Source organism: Macrobrachium rosenbergii, chromosome 6 (assembly GCF_040412425.1).
Source record: "Macrobrachium rosenbergii isolate ZJJX-2024 chromosome 6, ASM4041242v1, whole genome shotgun sequence".
Classification (NCBI taxonomy): Eukaryota; Metazoa; Arthropoda; class Malacostraca; order Decapoda; family Palaemonidae; genus Macrobrachium; species Macrobrachium rosenbergii.
Genome location: NC_089746.1, coordinates 17,694,592 through 17,712,497, shown reverse-complemented (window position 1 = coordinate 17,712,497; position 17,906 = coordinate 17,694,592). Strand labels below are relative to the sequence as shown.

At 36.4% G+C, this 17,906-nt stretch overlaps 2 protein-coding genes across 9 annotated transcripts in view; one reads left to right on the top strand and one right to left on the bottom strand.

The window, feature by feature from the left end:
* LOC136839251 (serine/threonine-protein kinase VRK1-like) overlaps positions 1–9,690 on the top strand; it is a 172,604-nt gene extending 162,914 nt beyond the window's left edge. For 5 of the 8 annotated variants that reach the window (XM_067105023.1, XM_067105024.1, XM_067105025.1 and 2 more), the window contains 4 exons: positions 697–803; positions 1,151–1,426; positions 1,848–2,119; positions 8,209–9,690. In XM_067105023.1, the coding sequence (XP_066961124.1) occupies positions 697–803; positions 1,151–1,426; positions 1,848–2,119; positions 8,209–8,384 (831 nt within the window). In that variant the 3' untranslated portion in view covers positions 8,385–9,690. Of the gene's footprint in view, positions 1–696; positions 804–1,150; positions 1,427–1,847; positions 2,120–6,626 lie in introns of all 8 variants that reach the window. The other 3 variants (XM_067105028.1, XM_067105027.1, XM_067105029.1) reach the window with 1 other exon arrangement.
* Saysd1 (SAYSVFN motif domain containing 1) overlaps positions 9,534–17,906 on the bottom strand; it is a 30,878-nt gene continuing 22,505 nt past the window's right edge. The window contains exon 3 of the mRNA XM_067105030.1: positions 9,534–16,253. Coding sequence (XP_066961131.1) covers positions 16,121–16,253 — 133 coding nt within the window. The 3' untranslated portion in view covers positions 9,534–16,120. The remainder of the gene's footprint in view (positions 16,254–17,906) is intronic.

The window sequence follows — 17,906 nt, the reverse complement described above, 5'->3', positions numbered from 1 at the left end:
ATCCTACTCCTCAGATGATAGCTCTAATGAAAAAAAAAACATAGATTTCTACAAGTACAGATGATACTAGTTACTGCAGAAGTAACACCTCAAGTTAATGGTAATCTCATCTAGGGGTAGATGGTTATGTTTGCTTAACTTGGGCATTTTCTAATGCCAGTTCAGTCACATAAGAGAAACAAATTTTCAAGCTTTGATCCATGTAATTTTGGTACACTTGCATTTTTATGTTAATGCCAGTGCCTAGATACTAACGTAAGTGGCGTTACTTTACGAGTTTTGTATTAAACACGTATTTGAGCTAGCATTTTGTACAATTTTTGTTTTTATTGTATATGCTTATTAAATTTAACTGGATTAAACCTTTTGATAATGTGTTCTTTGTGCCATTTTGTTGGTATATTTTCATTCCATGAGTATGAAGAGGTGCTTTCAAGGCTCTTGATTATTTTTGGATACAAAGATTTCTGTTTTAATTGTAGCAACTTTACTACCAATAAAGTTAATTGTCAGCATTTTTTATTTTTTATTTTTTGATACCTATATAGGAGGTTACAATTTTCATGGGTGTTAGCATAACCCATGTTTTGTTTCAGTTTGTAACAAATGAATTGTTCCATCATAGGTTTCACAGTTTTCCTTATGTAAAAGTTACAAGGGAAGTTTTGCTAACCCCCATGGAAATTTTACTTCCAGAAATCTACTAAAAGGCGCTCCGAAGAGGAGGAAAACATTGCAGAGTATACCCCTAAGAAGATGATGAGAACATCACATATGTCCCCTTGTAGACCTAGAAATAACAGGTAGGTGTACAGAACAGGTTTTCCTACCAAAAAAAGTTATTGTAATTACTGCATTCTGCAGTTACTTGGCTTGAAAATAGATCTTACCAGTCTATGGTAATTATTTGTTTAGTATAAAGATTTAAGAAAAAATTTTTGGCAGTTGTAAGCTATTGCTTCGTATGTTGAGTATTTGATAGTGTTGTTATAAATTGCATGATTGTTGAAATCCAGTTGGCAGTTTTGAGAATACTTTATAAGGAGAAACCCCAAAAAAAGTTGGTTGCATTTTCTCCAAGTAACACTGAGATAACTTGTTTGTTATCTTCCCAGCATTTATTCAAAATTTTTATCACCAATATCTACAGAGTGCACACTAGAACATGTCCACGAGATTCCCTCATTGGCATAAGTTTGAGCAAGCCTAGTCAACCTGAATTTGCATATATGGACACAGAGGAACTAATGATTGAAAAAGAGGTTATGAAAATGGAAGCACGGAAACAAAACCAACGACCAAAAAGACTTGTTATTAAAGATACCTCGCTGGACAATCCTACTCCTCAAATGATAGAAATTATGAACAAAATAAGAGAAAAAAGTGCGTCACCACCTGTATGCCAAAAACGACACAGACATCACAGGTATGTACAAGAAGGGATTTGAAAGTTAGTGTTTTCAATGGGTACTTGAATAAATGAAAATGGTAAATACAATAGCACCTAATTTTAAGATGCTTTTTGAGAGGTAACAAAGTCCCTATATTATATTCTGCACTTGAATATTTAGATGTACTATCTCACATAGTACATAACCTAAACTATCATGTACTTTACACTTTGACATTCAAATTAGGTGGTTTATTTAAAAATTTACTGCATCTAAGATGGTAGCATATCAAAACAATCATAATATTACAGGTGTAGATTAGTAATTGCCATATTATCTGTATAGCTTTCATGTTGAAATTGCAAGTTGTCTGTCACTAACTGCATCAATACAGGGTTGTGAATGAAACGGGTTAATGTGATTGATAAAAGTTTTGATTTGTATTTTTGTTTTCAGTACTTGTTACAGCAGTAGAAGTAGTCCTACATACGAAGATATACCATCTGAGTTCACACCAGCCATGGAAGCTGTCATGAGAAGAAGAGCAGAAAGATTGTCATCATCAGATGGTGAAACTGATATTCTTTCAAATAGTTCCTCAAGTGTTGGATCACCTCAGATGTTTGATTCTTCTGAAAATGAAGATTCCAATGATGCAACTGTTTATTATTCCCCTCCTGCATCATCTTATGTACCTCCTCCAGCACAGCCACAACACCAAGTCAAAGGTAAGAGAAATTTCCATTGTTTCCTAATCCTAAATTTTCTTAAATGAAAAGTATCATTTTGCATTTTTTTTTTCCCAATTCATTATGTAATGTTTTAACATGAGGTAAAAGTTTGTGTGGTTGTCTTTTATTTCTGTTGTTAGTAACCCATGTGATATATTTGTAGCAATCTGTCCATGAAGTACATGTTGTTGTGATTAGAATAACTGGTAATTCACCATGATGTTGATATTTCAATGCCTTTGACGTGAAAGTTGTTGAGGTATTGGTGTTATGGTGTTTTTTCAGTTCTAATCTTGCTTTTCAAAGTTGCTGATGGTTAGAGTCGAGTGCAGTTCAGTGGCAAGATATTGTTCCTTTTGGTTGGTTGGAAATTTCTGAACTTGGTTCTGAATGTCTTTTGGGGGCTTTGGTTGTCATCTTAGATGGAGGTAGTTGTACCATTTCAGCTATTGGCATTTGTATTTGAAGTTGGTTGGCAATTTTGTGAGTCCCATTATTTGAAAACTGTTGGTTGGAGGTTTTCTGCTGAACATGTTTTGCAAAAAAAAAAAAAAAAAAAAAATTTTTTTTGCCACACAACCATTTCTCATGATGTTAAAACATGCCTGGTAATTGATATATAACCTGGTAAAAGCATGTACAGAAAAATGTATCATAGTTTCTTATATTTTATTATTTTCAAGATTAATTTTTTAATGTTTGTTTAGAAGTAAAGAGCGAAATAAAGTAATTTACATTGATTTACATGTCTTCCTGTTGTTTGTTTACTCAGATTTTTTATATATATAAATTTTATCTCTTCCTTAGTTGCCATATGCTTTGATACAGTTTTGTTTCTTTTTAAAATTAATAGTAATTAAAATACATTTTATTTGCAAACACTGTATGTTGGATAAGTATAATAGTTGCCTTGCTCCTTTTTTAAAGTTTGTTTTTGGATATTTATATTCAGTACTTGTGTTTGTCAATATTAAATGCATAAAATAGCTTATACTGGATTTCCCAGCATTGAAGACACCCCCCAGTTTTGACCAACAGAATTTTTAGGACAAACATAAAAATGCAGTTGCACCACATTCACAAGGTCACAGCTTAATGTATTGTGTTGTGCGCATTAAACTGTTTCAATTCGTTGCAGTAGCGTGGCAGTGGCTGGTACACTATATTGGTTATTGTTGTGTTTTAGTATATCCTATAAAAATACTAGTAAGATTTTTCAAGTTCATTGCTTTTAATATTTAAAATTAATGTTTCTCACACTGACATACCAGCAAACTGGAAAAATTTTGAACAGTTTTCAAAGTAATGTTTATATAAACTGCTGAGCTGTTTCATAAGTTTTCTAGGTTTACAGCTGTGCAGTATTGGAAGATTTTGATAGTAATAAATGTAGGTTTATGCCGCAAGGAAAATTAAACACCACTATATGAAATATAAATACAAAATATTTTATTGCACTGAACGCAAAAACACCATATAAATATATCCCAGATAGAATAACGTTAAACTCCATGCAGTAGATATTGCAAATATGAAAAACGTTTTCATCTTCAAAACTTGGCAATATTTTGCATATTGTTACCAGTTTTAGAAGTAGCACATGAACATTTATGATTTATGAAAGTCATACTGGAGTGAGATTACAGGTAGTTTTTGTTATACTTTTGAGGTTTGGTTACTGTCTAGCAAAGGTAACCTTCCTCAGAGGTTAGGATTAGCCTATGAAAAATGTAACCTTTGTCCTCGAGGATGCAAGGCAAATTTCTGAGACTGCTTTCAAGAAGAAAAAATAACTCAGTACAAGGGAAATATGGTAATTTCTAATGGGTTTCTCAATAATTTAGCTTTATAACAGTAGCTTGTTTTAGAATTGTCAAGGTATTAGCTTCATCAGTAGTATACAGCGTTGTGCTAGTATATTTTTATTAGAAAATGTGCACGTCATAGTACAGTGAAACCTTGCTTAAGTGGACTAATAAGGGGGGATTGGTTGTCCCATTGAAGTGAAGCATTGTTTATTTCATGTTCCAAGTGATGTTTATCAGTAGGCTAGCCTTGGCCTAGGTGCGATAACCACTGACATAAGAAAAGATTCACTTTATGAAATAAACTGATAATAAAGGTAATAAAACCATTTTTACCTTATATATTATTGGCATATCTTCATAATAAATAGCCTATTTGAGGAATAATTCCATATCAATGAAATCAAGTTTTATCTATGTGAGGCCAGCTGACAAAATGCAAACATCGTGTTATCGTTGCACTCACAGCAACCTTTATCTTTTGGTAACCTCTCAAAAATTTTAATGATAGTGTAATTATGGTTGTAATAAAATTTAGTAAAAATTTTAATGATAGTGTAATTATGGTTGTAATAAAATTTAGGGAAAATTTTAATGATAGTGTAATTATGATTGTAATAAAATTTAGGATAACATAATACACTATTCATTTTTCATTAATAATTCATCATTTTGGTGGTAAATAACTAGAACAATTCAGTCATACGAACGATAATTATCGTACATTATCATGTTATTTGTGATTGGCAATGAAACGTAAACGTAATAAAACCATTTTTACCATGTATATTGTTGGCATAGTTTCATAATAAATAGCCTGTTCGAGGAATAAGTCCATATCAATAAAATCTTTTATCTATGCGAGGCCAGCTGACAAAATGTAAACATCGGGTTTTGGTTGCTATCACAGCAACCTTCGTCTTTTGGTAACCTTTCAGAAATTTTAATGGTAGCGTCCTTATGGTAGTAATAGCATTTAGGATAACAACATAATAATTTTTCATTAAAAATTCACCATTAATCTGGTGGTAAATAGCTTTAGAACAAATCAGTCATATTATACAAACAAGAATTATCATTATCGTTTCGTTGTTTGTGATTGGCGATGAAAGGTAAACGTAATAAAGCCATTTTTACTTTTATCTATGCAAGGCCAGCTGACAAAATGTAAACATCAAGTGTTGGTTGCGCTCACAGCAGCCTTTATCTTTCGGTAACCTTTTAGAAATTTTAATGGTAGTGTAATTACAGTAGTAATAACATTTAGGGTAACATATTATTAATTTTTTATTGAAAATTCATTATTATTTTGGTGGTAAATAACTGTTTAGAACAATACAGTCATGCAGACAATAATTATCATACAGTATTGTATTGTTAGGGGTTCTTTGTGATTGGCGATGAGACGTAAACAAAACAGTGTTTTCATTGTAGGCGACGTGTAGGAAAAACACGATATAGAATCAGCTTTATTTCATTTATTTTGAATTTCTAAGGATACAATCAGTAAAAGAGCATTTTTACATAACCAATATTTCTTAAGATACCTTTGTTGCAAAAACTAGCCTATACACAGATGGTTTTGTAATTTAGCAGTTGTCTCATATTTTATACTAAAGATATGAGATAAATTCATTAAAATTTGCCATAATTTTTAACTTATCTAAAGGTTGTCTTATACACAGAAATATACGGCAAGTTCCAATTTTGCACACATGCTGAAGTTGGTGCTCAAGTAAAAAGTAAATGTAAACAGCAGCAGCCTCTAGCCTTGGCCAGATTTTGTCCATTAAATCTGATGTCCATTGGCTCCTGGTCCGTTAAAGTGAGGTTTTACTGTACTGTGGTTTTACGTGACAAAGCACTTGCTTAGAAAACACTATAGTTGAGTATTTGAAGTTTATCAGGGCAATATTACTTTGGTCAGTTAAGAGCAGCAAGGCCATTAGTGTACTCAGGTGCATGTTCCAATATGCAACAGGTTTTTTCCTTGGTTATGAAATGAATTCCGTAGCTTCACACCCCTAGAACTTGCGTTCTTTTCTCTTTCGTATGTACCATCTATTTTTCATTGTGTATTACTGAGTGCCATATCTGTAAATCTAAAGAGATATCTTCAAAAGGATAAAGACCCTCATTTTAGATAAATTTATTTCGACGTATTCATTTTTAGAATAGCTTGCTGACACCTGTTTAAGCTGTGTATGAAATACTCTGCTGAGGTCAGTTCAATTTTTGAAAAATATATCTTGTCTTACATGAATAGATGGTGACATTAGTAAGAGAAATAAATGTAAAATATCCCGCTTAACTTTTTATTAATAATTAAAGTCTAGTATACATTTGCTTATTTTTTTCCCTTTTGTAATTTGCTTCTTAACAGCTGCATGAAACATGCTGTTAGGTGACATACTTCAAGGCTTAGTTTCAGCGTGGGAAACTTTTGATCATTGTAGATGTTAAAAACAGAATTACGTATGTATTTGCCACTTTTCTAGAATGTGCACATTGATTTTCTGAAGGAGAGTAATTTCAATTTGCTGATGATTGTGGTTATTCGGAATTTTGAGTCCAATTGTAGCAATTTTACTTAGTCGAGTTGAAAGCAACAGGAAGGCATTATTGTAAATCCTTATGAATCAGAGACATATCAAATCTTTTTGGAACGGAGAAACCTATTACCACAAAATTTCTGACAGGCTCTAGATCCAGTCGTTGGGTTCGCTTGGCATGGAGCTGCGTGTCCTCTGTGCTGACAACATATACTATTATGACGAGGTCGAAGTTTGGAGGCCCTGTTCTCACCAGGTCTAAGTCTATGCTTAAAGGTTAAAAAAAAAAAATCCTTTTACACTACCAGGTGTTAATGGAAGACAGACAAAATGAATTTCAGGGAATGTTTGCCATTAACTTGACAAGCGGATTTAAGGGCATTGTTTGTATGAGAACAAAATTGATACAACCAAAGATATGGTATATTTCTAATCTTAGGTACTTACCACATATTTTATCATACACATTGCTGGGAACATGCTCAGAGAAAAAAGGTAGCACCAAGTCTCTCTCCTTTCTCTTTCTCTCATAGTGCCTTTATTTTGTACAGTTCATTGAGTGATTGTTGTAGAATATAATCCATGGGTATATATCTGTACAATTTTAAGACAATTTTCATAATTATATGATAGTCATCTGCAGAATTAATAGCTTTTCCATTTAGTTGTTGTCTTCTCAGTTTTAATTTTATCTGATTGTTGTCTGTTGGTAGAATGGTAATTCCTTAGATAACATTTAGTATGTTTTTTTGCATTTAAAACCATGCATTAAGAATGCTTACTTATGTTAATTTTATACTTAGGATTTTGATGAACAATATTGAAACTTTAATACCATGTAAGAAAAGCAGATATTTTCAGTAGGTACCAATGTTATGTAAATGAGATTTGGTATTAAAAAGGTATTTTCTTTTGACAGTATGACTGGCAGCTATTTGAATGTTATCAGTAACTGTCAGTTTTAGTTTTTGACCATATTTCTATGTATTCACTTTACTAAATTGCACATAAATAGTAGTATACTGGTTTGAATTTATTATTTAGATTTGTCATTGAAATTTGCTTACCTTTAGTCATTACATATAAATTATCGTTAAAATAAGACCTAATTGTCTTATGAATTTAGGGTACAGCTTGTGGTCTTTATATCTCATTATATCTCACTGGTTACATGGTCATATTGTTCTCTATATGTAAGATGTGTTTCATCATTCATAAACAGATGAAGCTTTAATGTATACCTCACAACTCAACACAGTACAAATTTTTGTGTGAACTGGTGTGTAGTTAGCATTTTACTAGTGCATTACTTGGTTGTATAGAAGGTAGGTGGTGAAGACCTTCATGATATAAGGAATTTTGGAAAAAAAATTTATTTTTTGCCTTGTTTCCTCAAAAACCATTTCTGTGCTGTTCAAGGCATTTCCTACTTTTAAAAAGTAAGGACATACAAAAATTTTGTTTATACTTCAGTCAATATTGTTTTCATGATGTTTTGCATCAATATTAAAATTTTAATGTAATGCAGAACGGGGTCTTGTACGTGAAGCCACTCACATAACTGTTTCAGCCACATCACACAAATGACTTTTTCAGACTACTGTACTAGTATAATAAACCAAGAATAATTCTAAGAAGCCTTGAGATGAAGTATTTTTCATAGAAGTAGGTGCTTAATGCAGTGTAGATTTTTTCCACTTAACACTTTCATTTGATTTTGAACATTAAGGAAATAGTGGACGTGATGGAATGAAGCCAAGGGACAAGCCACTAGTCTCACCAAGGGAACTGGAAGCACTTCTCACAGCATCAGTAGAACTGAAAAGTGTAGGAACTCAAACATCGCCAGGAGTAAGAGTTACACGAAGTTTGTCAAGACAAGCATCGCCAGAACTCTTTGAATAAACTAATGGTGAATATTCCTAATAGACATGAGAAACTAGTTTATGGATGTTGAATGTTGCCGAGGTGAAAATGTACAGTGGAGTTTTTATATTGTAAATATTGAGCTGTGAAGTGTTCCAAGGTGGATATGTGATATCCTAGTGAATAACTGAACAATGCTGGGTTGACAGCTACTAATAGTGCAAGACAATGGTTGTTCCTGAAAATGTTAACGTTGTGTAAAAAGAAAAAAGTTCCACATCCCAGTGACTATGAAAAGAGCCTGGTTGTATTACAAACTTTATTACTTTATATTTCACAAACTGTAACCAATAATGAAATTATTGGTATCTGAAGTAATTAAGAAAGAAAAAAAATGTGTTTTCCTGTCTTCTAAGTGATGGTCCAAATGTACTTCAAGTTGCTACTGCCAGTTCGGCAGGCTTCATATTCATTTCATTAATTTCAGCAGTGGTGATTTTAGTGACTAAATTATTTCATGTCATTTTTATTCATTGTCATTTCATGCTTTTATCATCTGCGATTTGAAGGAATCATCTCTCTTTTTTATGTGAAAATAAACCAGTATTTTGTTTTAACAGCATAGTTTTCTCCCTACAGACCACCTTATTGATTATGTTGCTGTAGTTTCTAGTTGAGCTTTTGTTCAGGGATCCTTCGTAAGGCTTTTGTAGTTACGTGACATTCATCTTGCAAACTACAGTGAGTTCAATAGGAAAAATATATTTTGGCTGTGATTGAGAATGCAGTGTACAAGGGATTAACCTGTGCTTTACAATTCTGTGATTTTTTAAAGGGCAGGTCAATTCTTTATTACATTGCCAAGTATCGTATTGTTTGCAAAAACAGTGGCATTACAAAAGTCAGTTTTTAACTTCGTAAATCCTGTCCAAATATCAACCGTGGTAATGATCTACAGTATATAATTTTTATGTATTGACCACATGACTTCCATTTTATCAATATCCCAGACAGCTAGTGATAATTATGTTGAAAAATCTTATCTGATGAGGAAAGGTTATTAAAATGTTAACTCCTGTGACCATGGTGACATGCATATACTGTAACGTTGGTTTTGTTTTATTTATATTTTTGGAGTTCATATGGTTTCCTTGAGCCATGAGAAGTGGAACCATAAGGCTAAGAGTCTTTGTTGATTTTTTTTTTTTTTTCTTTCTTTCCTCTAAGGATCTCATATGGTACATATTGTGTTTTGCTCAAAGCTACGGCTCTTAACTCAGTCAGTACTGGTTTATCGACTGTACAGTGTATATTTTTTTCCAGAAGAATAAAGCGTTGGAATCTTGCTTATGGTTTATTTCTCCAAATTCTAATAGTTGCAATAATATTTGTATACATTATACAGTTTTTGTTAATTGTATTATACTTTAAATAAATATCAAAATGGTAGTCTGCAGGTTTTTTGTATCCTATTTTTAATTTGGATAAAAGCTAAAAATTGCATAGGAATTAGAAAATTAACTGCCGATAATGCAAACTGGGGTACTGAGCAAAAAAAAATTAAACACACACCCCAATCTGTGGTTCTAGGTAAGAAAGTAGAAAAAAAAGTGTTTAAGAATACAGGTCATGAACACAATAATGGAATGTGTGTGGAGGTAAGAGCTGTGCTAAGTAGTCAGCTGGACAGATAGTGTACATTCTTTTTTGAATAATGGTGCAACTACAGATCTACCTGGAATATGACTTATCATAATGGGTTATAAAGCACGAATTAATTTGACAAATTTAAGTAATTTATGTTTTCTAAAATACAAACCTGAGTTCTTTACATAGGGGATTTACTATAAGTGCAAGTGTTATAACTAATAACAAGGTGGATATTGGTCGCTGGCTACCATTGTCATCCAGTCAATCTTTATCTTTTGGCCCAGGGAGCGGAATGAGCTTTGGCTAAAGGTGGGCCATTTATGTAAAGACCTTGGGGTTTGTGTTAGGAAAAATACAGATTACTTAAAAATTTGTCATTTGTTCCTACATTTATACAAACCCTTGGACTTCGCATAGAAGAGACTTACTTCTTGGTGGGAGGATTCTGAGCAAATCTCTGAACGGTCTGGTAGTTTGCTTCACCTGGGGCTTTCCTGGTCATGTAAGAGCAATACATGAGCAAAAGGAAGGAGACCAATGCCTCTGATCTGTTCAATGTGTGTGATGTTCAACTGCCAGACTCCTAGCCCTTTCAAATAAATGGAATGTAACATCACTGCTTTGAAGATAGGCTTGATTGAACCCATTTGTTGGGGACAATAATGCAAGCTGACCAACAGGTCTGTTCATTGTCAGTCCCTCTCCCCTTGCTAGACAGAGAGTAGAAGCTGCATCAATTAATCCCAAAAGAACTAGAATATAGACAGGACACTCAGTCATCTAGAACACCTGCATGTACACCTGTCCACCAAGTGAAAGCTTGTTAATCGTCCCTCAGAAGGTAGGAGGCCAGTCCCACATGTGCGCACACACACACACACACACCCACCCAGCCTCTTTTGTAGCTGTACACCTTAAGCAAGATGCCACCTGTCCTCAAGAGTTGGGTTAGCTATATGATTGTTGGGAAACCACCACAGAACCTAAGGGGGCAAAAAAGGTCCAAGGATCTATGGGTAACGTCCCAAAGGTAAAAACAAAGCAAATGTGGTCTGTTGTGACCGCATTCCCATTCTTAGTAACTATCCGACAGGTTCTTCCTGAATGCTAGGGGTAGGCCAATGGCCCTGACCTTATGAAATCTCGCCTGAAACGTATTGTTGTCCACTATGTCAGCTGTGTAGTATGTCCGTTTGATCAGTACATAATGTCAAAAGAAATGGAGCTCTTGGACACTTATTAGTTCCACCTAAGTCGTCACCATCTAGTTTGGAAGTGAAGTCCTTTAGTGGTTACGCAAAGGGCCCTTGAGTACTTGGTAGCCTTTAGGGTCCTTGGAAACGGATCACCCAGCGTTTCAGGCAGAACAACAGGAAGTCTTAAGCCCAAGACTTGAATCATGGGTATGAAAGACGTCTCCTAGACACCAACAGCATCTGGAGGTCTCAGGAGGTCACCTATCCAAGTACTGACCAGCCCCAATGTTGCTAACCATGGATGTGAAAGACATCTAGATGCCATTCCCAGGTGGTCACCTATCCAAGTACTTAACAGACTTAATTGTTGCTAAACTTCGCTGATCGGACAAGAAGCGATTTTTTCATTGTGGTATGTCATTGGCTATTATACCCACAGTCCAGAAAGACAGAGCCAAACAGTAACAGTTTTGGTGTGTCAAGATTGAAGGACTAACCTGACCGTCTTCTTAGATCGAACAGTCCTTTGGAACGTTGGAGTTGTCAAGACCAATTGTTGCTAACTCTAACCCTACCGACCGAACTTCTGTCATACATCCATCTTCCCTGGAATGTGCTCAGTGTGCTACTGCAAACCTGTGGATCTGCATTGTCAACTGAGGAGATAAAAGGACACTGGCACCCCTCCCCTTGTTGACTATGGAACTACTGTACCATGGCACCATTCCTTAACACCATGGAATGCCCAATTAAGTCTAATTCCCACTTCTTAACCTTAATTTCCTTTCAGGAAAGGGAAGGAGTTTGAAGGGACGCCTTCCATGTTTCTTGATCCAAAGGGACCAAAGAAATCTTTGGCACCTCTCAAATCTATTGCAAAACTTGGTTGTATGATGGCTAAGACAGATTGCAGAATGTATCGTCCTGAGGATCGATCCTAGCTCTGACATTTCTACCTGGCACACTCTTGGTTCCCTGTGTACCCCATAAATGGATTGGTACTCATGAGTCTCAAGCACTTCATTACAAAAATTTGGAATGACTCCAGTCCACATTACAACTGAGTCATTCAGAGAGGTCGAGGGAACCAGAGGGGGAGGCGTAGAATACATTCAAGCCGATCTGAAAACCAGAGAAACGACAGTAGATGAAAGCTACAGATGATCTGTGGAAAGAGGGGATAACATTGTACAGGTCTTGAAGAATGGTCGTATAACGTGGCTGTGAAAAAAAAAAAAAAAAACTGCTATGAGGGAGGCTGTGTCAATGGGGCCGGGGGTCATCCCTCGTATGTGGAGAAAGGTCAGGTGACAGGTGAGGAAGGTCAAAGCTGCCCCTCAGACACGATGGTAGGAACAGTCTCAATCAGGCGAGGTTGGCCGAAGCTGTCCCTGAGACAATGTTGTCTCCTATAGGGCCACCAGTTTGTATTCTCGTGGCCGTGACCTACGTCTTTATCCTGTGAAAAGTGCCTGATGAATAAGATTTTGCAACTGCCCCGTCTCAAGGAAGTCGGAAACGTATGGGGATCCGAAGAAACCCGTGCTGTCGAGACTGGAGTCATCCCAACTCCAGAAGAGATTCAAATACCAAGGCTGAGTAGAAACAATTACACCTTTATGTATGGGATTACTTTCCCATATGTAAAAACCAAGGATTTGTATACATGTAGGAACAACCAAAGTTGAGTAAGAACAAATTAAGTTTCCTATCCTACCTGTATAATGTCGAAGTACAGTACCTGTGGAAGAACAGTCGTGAAAGGACATCATTCATTCAACGATGGTCATAAGGGTCTGGGGGAACGGTCCAGTTCATTTGGACGTGGTTATTACCAGAACGGATATTGGCCACTCTAGGAAGACTGCTGTCGAAGTCCACTTGGATGAACATGGTTTCACTCAGGCGTGATTGCTAAAAAATCACCGATGTGAGTGGGGGAGGGAAAGCAAGACATGCCCACTATTCCACATGAACATGGGTGGGTGTTGGGTGCCGGGCGTTCACAGAAGTCCCACTGATGAATTTCCTGGAAGCACCGTTATGTCATTCGCCTGACCAGGAGGTAGAATCGCTCTCGGAAGAGTGATCTCATTTGCCAAGGGATTCTTCTTGAAAGGTAGAGCAGAGGCACTGCCCCACAGTGCCATGATGTTGATGGGTCTTGATCACAACCTCGTGAATGTAAGGGGGGGCTGTTACGGACGTCCTGCGGATGTCAGCCAACCGTCCACACAATCGTTGTGGAGGGAAACATTCTCTGAAGAGTGATCCATCTGCTACGAAACCTTCACATAAACACAGGAAAAAACCCTCAGAAAAGCCTTCTCGTTCTTCTCTAAACCTCACTGTGAATGGGGATGCGACCCTGGACGTGCCCTGCCGTGGCAACATTCTTGAACGGGAATGTGAAGGAATGAAGAAACATCCATATACTTGACACTCACTCAGGCTATGTAGAAGAATCTCCAAGTCTATGTCCATAGACAGGGGAGGGAAGAAAACTGCTAAAACAACCAGAGAGTTGTATTTCGGTCATGCAACAATTGTAGAAGGACATGTAGCAAGATCGTGCATCTTTATCTCTGGAGAGCGAATCTTCGGCTAAGGACATTCAGTAAACTGTAGCAACTTCAAAAAAGTCACGGCCGTGTAACGCTGTGGCAAGGGTAAGGCTACATCTGCCTACCCAGGGCCTCTCTCTTCCTCCTCATACAACATGAAGCAAATAACATGGTCATGCAACATTGCGCGACTGCGAATTCCTCCTTCCTTGGAGAGCATATCTTCAGCTTAGATGTCTGGAAAGCTGCGGCGGCTTCGCTGAAAATGGCACCCAGGAACTGTTCTTAAAAGTAAAATGCAGGGAAGAGAAATCCAAGTATGCTAGGAACTACTCTGGCACTTAAGATAAGCTTGTCCATGTCCCAAAGGACAACGGAAGAAAGGGGGAAGAAGATGATCTGGGTGGGAGCAGCACTGACAGCAGATGCATAGACTGGGAGGTACTGTACATCCGGGAAGACGGTTGTGGCCTACAGCAAAACACGAAGAAGGCTCAACAAATCCAACGTCGAAAGGCGGGGGGATGAAGTAGCTCTTGAAGCTATGACACACACCTGAACCGAAACTGACTGGCTGAACTTGGCTTGTTGGCTGTCACTCTGATGGCGAGTTGCCTTCCTCTAGTCACCATGTATACTTCCACCCAACTCTCTTGAAAGGTAAAAAAGAAGATGGAGAAACTGCGATACAGCATACAATGATGAAAAGAGCGAGGGAGGTGAAGAAACTTCATCAAGGAAAGCTTACTGGGACTTCTCATCCTTCAAAACAGGAACGAGAGGAAGGGGGAGGGGCATAGAAATGCCAACTTCCCCCCTCCCCCGCCAAAAGGATGGAGCAAGAACCATAGACAAAACAGCTACTGGTCTTTGAGACAACTTGCTGAAATCAGAAACTCTATCTAAAGGTCCTGCAACATCTATCTCCACTTCCTCATGTCAAGGAAGAGGGGGAATCCATGCTGGAAGGCAGGGAGAGGTCTCGTACGACGTGTTATGAAACCACCACACTGTAGCAAGAGAAACTTCCTCCATCTCAAAGCCTCACAAGTTCTACATCATCTGAAAGACTAAAAAATTACAACATTCCAAGTAATTGTGTAGTCAAAAGAAAAACTCTGCTTGTTCAGAGATAAAACACTACAGAACAAAGATGAAGAATAAGGATGTTCGATAAAATGAGGTTGAGATGATGTTCGAAAATGGAATGGTTGGTGGCAAGAGACAAGCTTCTCTCCTTGGGTACGTAAAAGAAAAAAGATATAACATAATACGACAACAAACACCAAGGCTAAGACCAAGCGGGGTTTGCGTTATATCAAGAGGCAAAATCATAACCATGATACATTTAAACAAAATTCACAGCAATTGCCTAAATAGGATAATGCTAAAACCCAAATATCAATTGGTAATAAAAGAACACAATATACATACAACTTGAATGTTTTAGAAAAAAAGTTGTATAACAGAATTGGGCAGAAAAAAAGGTAATACAACACCACATAAATGCTGTAATTTGGAAGTACTGTACTTAAAATTACCATTAAGGTCATGAAATCTGTAATTAACAAATTGCATGAGTAAATATCTGCAATCAATTTGTTGTTTGGCATATCATGAAATGGAAAGCATACTAAACCAAACATTTCATGTGTTTTTGTTGGGATCTTTAATGAAAGATGGTTGTATTCATGACATAGCAAATTGCAATGCTTCTCACGTATGCAATGCCTCGAACCACAGTCAACAGGATATTCAAAATCTACTTGGATCTAAAATCCTTATAAATTGTAAAATAGAATTTGAAAAGAATAAAGTAAAAGTGAATTTTACAAGTATAAAGCATAATGAAATAATAGCTAAAAGTAAATTTCACATAAATAAAATGTAACAAGGTGATTAGCTGGGGATTACTGTGTCTGCAGTGCACTGAGGATAACCAACAGGCCTGTATACCTTGACCAAACATACAAAACCATAAAACCAATTTATTCCAAAAAGGATAAAAGATGTAGAGGAATAAAAATAATCTTCTGACAGCTGATGCAGCAAATGAAAGAAAAGGAGACTTTTCAGATTGGAATGCTCATCATTCTACCATACTGGACTTCATAGCTCAGGTACAATATAAGGTTTGCACTTTGTAGGGGCATACATTTCTGATGTTCTTGTAAAGAGTATATAAAAGTTTTCCCTGCTTTAATTCTACACCCTCATTTTAATATCAGCATTTTAACCCAACACCCTCATTTTGATATCAGCATTTTAACTCAAAGTCTGGATAAATGGAAAGTTTCACACATATCAATACAAACATATGAGCAGGTAATGAAAAGCTATAAAAAATAAATAATTCTCTTCATAGCTACATCTTGTGCAACAGTTCACGCTCAAACTGTTCTGCAGTGAATGTTCCATCAATCATTTCACAATTTGGGTTGAATACAGAATATGCACTTATTTCCCCTTTTCTCTTGGGTCCAGACCTCATGTTATACCTGCAGAAGAAATGTACCATCAGTTACCTGCTAGAAAAATTCTAAATTAACAATTCTGCAACAGGCATTACAAATATTCTAAATTGTCAATCAGTCAAGGAAGCCTTTTTAATTGACAATCACTCAAGAAATTAAAGCAATTCACAATAATTTTGGAGTAATTTCTTTTTAATTGAAAAATACATTTCAGTAAACAACTCTATGGCTCTGAATGTTTAAGATCAAGTTGAGAGAATAACCAGTGCCCATATCTAAATAGGTCTCAATTTATAAGAATTCCTCATACATCAGCCAAGTTGTTATGCTAGCCTTTTGCTAGTGAGCATTAACGCAATTTGCACATAAATCGCTCAAATGAAGTAAGTAGAATGTACAAGGTAGCTCAGGATACAAATTGTATGGAATTACAGCTTGCTGCGGGATATCTTGAAAGTTAAATTGTAAGGTATACTATGGGGTCTTTGTTATCTATCAAATCTGCTACATACTATAAAGCCATATCCCAAATGCATCTCATAAGCTGGGAGGTTACTGTATCCATATAAAGTCGACCCCCCAGTATTCGCGCGGTATGCATACCACTAACCCCTGCGAATAGCTCAAATCTACGAATACTTAAAACTCCTCTAAACACGCTTATAGCTGCCTATTTTGATAGTTCAAAATGCCAAAAACCCCTCTAAAGATTATTATACATGAATATTTTAATAGTTTTATCAAAAAAAGTGCATTTAGTCACGAAAATGATATGAAAATACAGTAATTTGTGAATATTTCTATATGAAAAGTACCGTGAATAGGCAGGGGTCCACTGGAGTGCAGATACAAAATATGAGTTACTGTACTGTATTATTTTTCATAATGCACACATAATTTTATGGAATACTGACTTAAACATTTCACAGGAAAATTTTCCATTAAATATTAGGGAATTGAAGTAAAACCATGAGCAAGGGGAAAAAATATGAGTAAATCAAACAGATAAAGAAACTCAATAAATAGCATCCAAAATAACAATTAATCTGAACTGCAGCACAGGAACATAACCCTTTTAGACAGTAATGCATTATCATTTAAAACTAATATCCATAACACTGCCTCAAAGTATTCACTGATTTACTGTAAAGAGAGGACCTCTGATACTATAAAGCATATCACTGTGACACCTGGGCAAAATAAAGATGCTAACATAGCTAAATAAGGGATTTTGACAACGGAAAAATCTATTTCTGGGGGAAGACCTGTGTCACCCAGTGAAATGGTTCCAATAGCACACATTTCTAGGTATAAATATTGCTAAATATACCAGAGAAAAAAGCTATCCACAATGCCAAGGTTACTACCCCTGGATCGAGCACCATAAAGGTGTCGGTATGCACTAAGGGGTGAGTGGAAGCCACTATCACAGATGCTTCGCCCAACAGATTTCTCCATTCTCAAAGTCCCCAAAAGAGGGGAGCCGATCTAACCCTTACCTCCGCTCGCTGCCACGCACCCCGCGCACCTGCCAAGGTCATCCTCAAAATTAGCACCCATCAAGCTTGGTATGCTATCCGGGTGGGAAAGGCAATATAGGGATGGGTCACTGGGTGACACAGGTCGTCCCCCAGAAATAGATTTTTCCGTTGTCAAAATCCCTTTTCTGGGCTCGAC